The 6,905-nt window shown below is 47.1% G+C and overlaps 1 protein-coding gene across 1 annotated transcript in view; it reads left to right on the plus strand.

Moving 5' to 3' along the window:
• The first annotated feature begins 6,233 nt into the window (after positions 1-6,233).
• Positions 6,234-6,905, plus strand: part of LOC119429329 (solute carrier family 2, facilitated glucose transporter member 1-like) — a 7,965-nt gene continuing 7,293 nt past the window's right edge. The window contains exon 1 of the mRNA XM_037696981.1: positions 6,234-6,328. Coding sequence (XP_037552909.1) covers positions 6,311-6,328 — 18 coding nt within the window. The 5' untranslated portion in view covers positions 6,234-6,310. The remainder of the gene's footprint in view (positions 6,329-6,905) is intronic.

Here is a 6,905-nt window from a genome sequence, read left to right on the forward strand (position 1 = left end):
GCTAGCCTAGCATCATCACCATGCTAGGCTAGCATAGTCGCCAGGCTGGACTAGCATAATCACAAGGCTAGGCTAACATATTCATCAAGCTAGGCTATTAGTCCCGAGGCTAGACTAGCATCGTCACCATGCTAGGCTAGCATATTTACCAAGCTAGGCTAGCATTAATTAATTAATTCATTAATTCATTCAAGTTTTATTTCTGCAGGTTAGTCTCACTGAGTCACGAGGACTCATTTACAAGAGAGACCTGATTTAAACAAAAACTACAAAGAAGTCCTGAAGATCAAATTATTTTCCAGTGTTCGGCTGATACGCACAAATAAATATATATTTTCTGTACCCAACCTTGATGAGAGACTCATCTGGGAATAAGAGCGGGGACACGCGTTGTTTTGGTCATAAAGTAAAACCATCAAATTGTAGGAACTCAATGTATTCAGGGTTTCTTTTTCAATTCAACCTTTATTTAGACAGATAAATCACATTGAGTCTCGACTCATTTACAAGAGAGACCTGTTTAGAAAGTAGTGAAACTGGACACAGGTAGGAACTGGAGGCAAAAAGAAATTAAACACACAAGTGTTAAGGAACGTGTTTTTAAACTTTATCAATTCAAATGTTTCAGCTTCAAATAAGAGAAAATAACCAGCAGACTGTTTGGAGCCTTTCAGTTGGTGTCACTGACAGAAACAATAATTTAGTGGCCTTTAAAATCGTCTTTATTTCTAAGATTAACTGATTTAGTTAATTATTTGGTGTTGGTTGGTGCACACTAATGTAACTACCGTACGTTTTGGAGTAGTTTAATTTAAATGTTTCCACTTCTTGTTCAGCCCAGACAACATGGTGGACGCGTTGACTTCCTAACAGTAGGTGTTTTCTGTCACGTCTCACAGGAGGCCAAACAAAACTTAAAACAAAGCGTGTTAAGAAAAAGAGTTGAATGTAACGGTTTGACCCCAGACTTCCTGTCGTTTGGCTCCAGAACAAGACACTGGTGTTGCCTGTTAAACTGGTGTGACTTTTAATCTGCAGCTTTTTGAAGTGGAGTCATTTGAATAATCTGTTTCCAGTCAGGCTGTATGTCATGAAGACTGAAACGTAATGTAAGTTTAAAATGCAAAGCTTCGTTCAGTTGCTGTTTGAACTTGTCTGCTGCAGTAAATAGTCTGGCCCCGAGTGTTGGACGAGTGTACAACATGTTCCTGAGCGAAGCCCGGCCCTCTCGGCCCAACATGGATTGTGTACGTTCACAACTTATATAATCCCACTGTCGCCTTTTCCCCGAGCGTGGAGCGACGTGTTGATCCTGAAATGTCAACAGCAACAACCAGAAAACTCTCGTTTGAAATCGGACTCGTGTGTCAAAAAAACACAAGTTATGAGAAAATAAAATGCAGAAACAGTTGTTAAAAGATGCAACTCTCCAAACGACAACTAGAACACCAACTAAAAGTAAAGTCCTTTGATGAAGAATGATATTTTAGATCTAATCAAAGTTATTTGTAGGAGTTCCCAGTAAAACCAGAGCAATGAAACATCTGGATTCCAGCAGAACTGATAAAACTGTCAGAACCCTGGACGCTTGTTTTTTTCCTCCCATGAACCCTCTGAGCAGACCCACCGAAGCAACCACGTGGCAGAGCAGGAGATCCGGGTCATGCAGGAGAAAGTGGAGGCTTACCTTCAGGAGCAGGACCAGGTGTGGAGGTCGGGGGTCACGGACCTGAGAGGGGTGCAGTTTGGGCCGGACGGAGGGAAATGTTGGGCTGTTTGGGAGCCCAGCTGGGAGCAGAGAGTGTCTCGGGGAAAAAAGGGGAGCGAACGTGGGAGCAGGCAGGCAAGAGGGAGGTGCTGCTGGAAATAACAGTTTCAGGTTTCTCCTGATGTCACGTTCAGAGACACTCCTCTTCCTTCCTAAAGAAGAATAACAGAGCGAGATGACAGTGATGGATTGTTGCGATGAACCCACAGGCCCCGTGGTGCACTCAAACACACCAGGCCTTCTGAATTGTTTCCACGTTGGGCTCTGTCTGGACACTGGAAACACGGTGAGGGGGTCGTGGATGTGCACGGGTCTGACTGCTGGAGGGCACATCTGCACCCACAGCCAACTGGAAAAAGCACAGCGTGCTCTATCTGTGTGGAAAAGTTCCACAGAGAGGGGATATGTAAACCAGCGGGTCTGATCGGAGTGTTAAGGTGCGCAGATGGTTCGGCGTTCACACATTCCCACAGCTACTGCTGCGTTTTCAGAAACCAGCTCTAAATCTGCTGCAGAGAGCAGGAGGTTCAGACTTTACCCACAACCGCAGGAGACCGAGGGGTTAACCAGAACGTCTCACCTACCAATCTAATTTTGAGCTTTAAATACACAACACTCCTCTAACTGAGGCCGCGGTCCTCGGTCTGAACAGGGTGGACTGTCCTCTCCAGGCTGGGGGAGGTGCTGCTTCAAGTGGAGGAGTTCATGTGTCTCTGGGTTTTGTTCTCAGTGAGGGAAGAATGGAGCGTGAGATCAACAGACGGATTGGTGCAGCTTCTGTAGTATTGTGGACTCTGTGCTGGTCTGCTGTAGTGAAAAGGGAGCTGAGCTGTTAGGAGAAGCTCTCCGTTTACTGGTTGGTCTACGCTCCTACCCTCACCTGTGGTCAGGAACTCTGGGTAGAATGAGATCCTGGATCCAGGAGGTCTGAAAGAGTTTCCTCCGCAGGGTAGCTGGACTCTCCCTTAGGGTGGGAAGTTCAGTTCTCCAGGAGAGACTGCCGCTGCTCCTCAACATCGAGAGGAGCCAACGGAGGTGGTTCAGACATCTGGTGAGGATGGACCCTGGACACATCCCTAGGGAGGTGCTCCTGGCATGTCCAAGTAGGAAGAGACCCCAGAGAAGACCCAGGACACGCTGGAGACACTAACTCTCTTACAGTCTTGGAACTTCTTGGAGTCCTCCGGAGAGCTGGAAGAGGTAGATGTCTAGACCTCCATGATTAAGCTGCTGCCCCTGAGACCTGAGTCCAGAACCAGATGATGGATGGATGATTAGCTATCATGACTAAGTGATTCTTCTTCTTCTTTCGGCTGCTCCTTCTTCAGGGGTCACCACAGCGAACTAACTCGCACGAAGACTTAGTGATTGTTTTTCCACTGGACGTCCTTCCTGACTCCACCACAGACACTGAGCTACCACAGCGCTCTGCGTGGAGCAGAGCGCTGTGGTAGAGTGCCCGGGGGAGCAGATGGTGGGGGTTAAGGGCCATGCTCAACAGCCCAGAGTGGGGTCAGATGAGGGTGGGGGCAGGTGTGGGTGTTTCACCTTTCCCACCCACAATGCAATGTTGTTGGTGCAGGGAGTTGAACCAGCGACCTACTACTGAGGTGCTTTATTTTGACTAGTAGGGCTTCTGTTTCAACTAGTTGGACAAAAGTTAAATGGTGGCAACAATCTGCTACTAGTAAGAGTTTGTTCAACTGCAAACTGCAGGAACATGCCAGCTGATATGAAGGACACTAAATAAATACATAAAATGCTTGCCATACTACAGATAACCTGTCTGTGAGCTCTTTAAGTAATTTCATCCTTCTCTCTGAGTGAGACGCTGATCCACGGCTTGTTCAGTTGAACCCACTCTGTTCTCGGCTGTTTTCTTTGATTTCCCACCGCTGGTCGGCTCCTTTTTCCACCCACTGTCTTCTTGGAAAGACATTTGCGGGGAGGTTCTTGAATCTACACTTCTGTGTGACTTTTCCATGGCAGAGTTTTCCTTGGCAGCGCCACGAGCTGCAGAGAAACAAGGAGCTGAAGGAGGAGCTGAAGGAGGAGCTGAAGGAGGAGCACCCTCTGTTGGTGAAAACAAGAGCAATCCCCCAGGAGGTTCTGCAGTTTGTTGAACCGGTTTTAAAAAAGAGCAAAGCCACAGACAGAACTGTTAAAGCTTGGGTCCAATTCTGGTTTATAGTTTTATGTTTTCCTTCCAGTGATCACATTTTTCTGTGATCCATTAACTTGGTCTGGATCAACAGTTCTCCAGACTTAGGTTTATCAATCGGTGTACGTCTACAACTGATTACCTTGTGGGGTCAGTCCGATTCAAGATGGCTGCCACAGCTGTCTGTCTACAGAAAACACAAAATGACTAACTTCATATAATTTGGTGTGGTAGTAGCTGAGAGTCCTCCTCAGCACGTACGTCTCCGTTCTTTGTCACATCACAGACCAAGTCCATACGAGACAAGTTTCCCTCGGGCTGATAGAAGAAGAGTTCCCCGTCTCGCCTCCATCCCTGTTTTTGTTTGATGTATTTCAGTTTGTTGATCTCGTATCTTCACTCGAGGTTCAGACCTGTCAATTCATTTAAAGCAAGAAACGATGATTAAAATGTGCAGAACAGCCGCATGTGGTGGCCTGGTTCAAGTTTTGTGTATTTGTCATGTGCAAAACCAACACGAGGTCAACAAGGCAATGAAATGCTGAGGACGAGAAGAACCGTCTCGCCCAAAACAACAACAACAACAACAACAACAACCAAGGCATGCAGCAAAACACTAAAACAAGGTGCCAACGTTGAAACAGAAATGCATCTACAACGGGGTTCGGTGAGCAGTGAGGTTCTTTCAACATCGTGGTTCTGTTGGGGCGGCGTGGTCTTGGTAGCAGGTCCAGTCAGCAGCTTGATGGTGAGAAGGACCGCAGCAGCTGCCCTCACAGGCTGCGGTCCAGAACCAGCTCCAGCAGACAGAGAACATCCAGGTTCCCCCACGGAGCCGAACGGGTCGGTCCGTGCAGGTAGATGGAGGATCATGGAGACGGCCGCCATGACAGGTCTGAGCCTGAGGCTGGAGGGGGCCGGGAACTGAACCACGATGGCAGGACGGCAAGGCAGCGACACACAAAACTCCACAAGTGTGTCGCGGTCAAACCCGTAGCGTGCGTGTGCGGCGTAGGCGCAAAAAGAGTTCAAACAAAAACAACAGAACAAAAAGAGATGGAGTCGAAGCGGAGCTCCCGTCAGTGCGGCCATGCTGCGGTGGGTGCTCGCCTCGTGTTCCTACAGCAGCTCTCCGTGGTTCCCTCCTCCCAGACGGAAACTTTAATTCTTTTCTGTTTGGATGTTTCTTCTTGTTGCGCGTGCGATCATTCACAACAACGTCTCGTTGTTTGAACTCTCCCTCAAACTAATGGGTCGGCCTTCGTGTACGTGACCTTCAAGAACCCACGAGTCGGTACTGGTCCACGGTCCAATGGTCCAATGGTTGGAGGTCCCTGCTCTGACATTTGATAGTTTTCAAGATTTGACCTCAACGTTTTTCTTCTCCTTCTTCAGGGGTCACCACAGTGAAGTAACTAGATTTTACTCCAGATGTTCTTCCTGACACAACACCGAGCTCCCACAGCCCTCTGTGTGGAGCAGAGGGTGGGGTTAACGGCCTTGCTCAAGGGCCCAGAGTGGAGCAAATGAGGGTGGAGGCTTCACCTTTTCCACCCACATTTTGATGCTGTCAGTACAGGGAGTTGAACCGACAACCTTCCGATCACGGGCCCACCTTCTCCAGCCTCTGCACCACCGCTCTCCCAAAGGTTAATGTGTTGACAGTATGCTCAGTGTGACGTCATCGTTAGCTGTTTTTATTTTCTAGTTTTCTTTTCGCTTATAGTTCATTTATACTTTTTTATATTTTTATGTTTTCAGAAAACACAAATAGTTAAAATGAACATAAATAAAAGTAAAACTCTAAACGATTCTACAGGAGAAAAACATCTGTTTCACATTCAGAGAAATCTGGTTATAAACACTTTAACGACTCTCAATAAATCCGGCCGTTTAATCTTAATTCCTTCAGAATTAATAAAAATAAAAACAGCTGACTTGTTGATTAAAAGAACGTTTTAAAGCGTGGAGGAGGAAAATAAAAACATCTCCTCGTAACTGAATTTATTCAGAGAGCGTGAGGAACTTTGAATTATCTCCTAAGTGTTTCAGCTGCTCTAAGAGCTCTTGAAGTTATAATCCCGGTGGGATTATCATCTGATTAAGCAGCTATTAGCTCTCTGATGAACACGTGTTCGTCGTGCTGGGGGTCGCTCTCCACCAATCAGAGCGCAGATCCTCTGAGGCGCGTGAAGATCCACTTAGGGATGACGTCACTAAGCCTCTTACCTCTTCAGGTGAATGAAGACTGGAGGGGGGGACTTGTTTACTCGGACTTCGGACTAAACGCTGGTTCCTGTTTTTGTTGGCGGGAGATCAAATTAACGGCGCGGATTAATCTGAGTTTTAATAATCCTGAAGTCTGGATCCTCTGAGGCCACATGGAGTGCAGCGGCAAGGTAACTGCTGCCCGATCAATACCTGATCTGATAGGAATTAGACCTCCTCACCCCATCCTCCCCCACATTCTCACCCCCACAGACCTAATGACCCCCTCCTCTCAGCTTTGACCCAATATCAGGCAGCAGCTGTGTTCCTGACACGAATCAGCAGCTTTCAGTCGTCGTTTGAGCTGACACGACAAACAGGAAACAACTTGGAAACGTCTGATTGAACTCTGTCGGTCTGTGCAGGAATGCTTGTCGCCCGCCGCCTTTCACGCCTGATCTTTAAGCTCAGGCTGTCGTAAACAAAGCGGAGCGACGGATAAAAACACATTCAGCTTTAACCCGCCTGAACGTAAGGAACTGGATTTACTGAAGAGTTTTAACCAAATAAACACGTCATCAAATATAAAGTCTTGATTTTAAAAACAGGTTCAAACAGAACAGCTGGGGGTGATGAAGACTTCTGCTCGCCTTGAGGAAGACACGCCGCTAAAGAACAGATCGAGCAGCAGCTGCGATGGTTACAGTTTACCAAAGCTGTTTACGATAACATCCATCCATCCATCCATCCATCCATCCATCCATCCAT

Source organism: Nematolebias whitei, unplaced genomic scaffold (genome assembly GCF_014905685.2).
Source record: "Nematolebias whitei isolate Nwh7 unplaced genomic scaffold, NemWhi1 Nwh_scaf_489, whole genome shotgun sequence".
Classification (NCBI taxonomy): domain Eukaryota; kingdom Metazoa; phylum Chordata; class Actinopteri; order Cyprinodontiformes; family Rivulidae; genus Nematolebias; species Nematolebias whitei.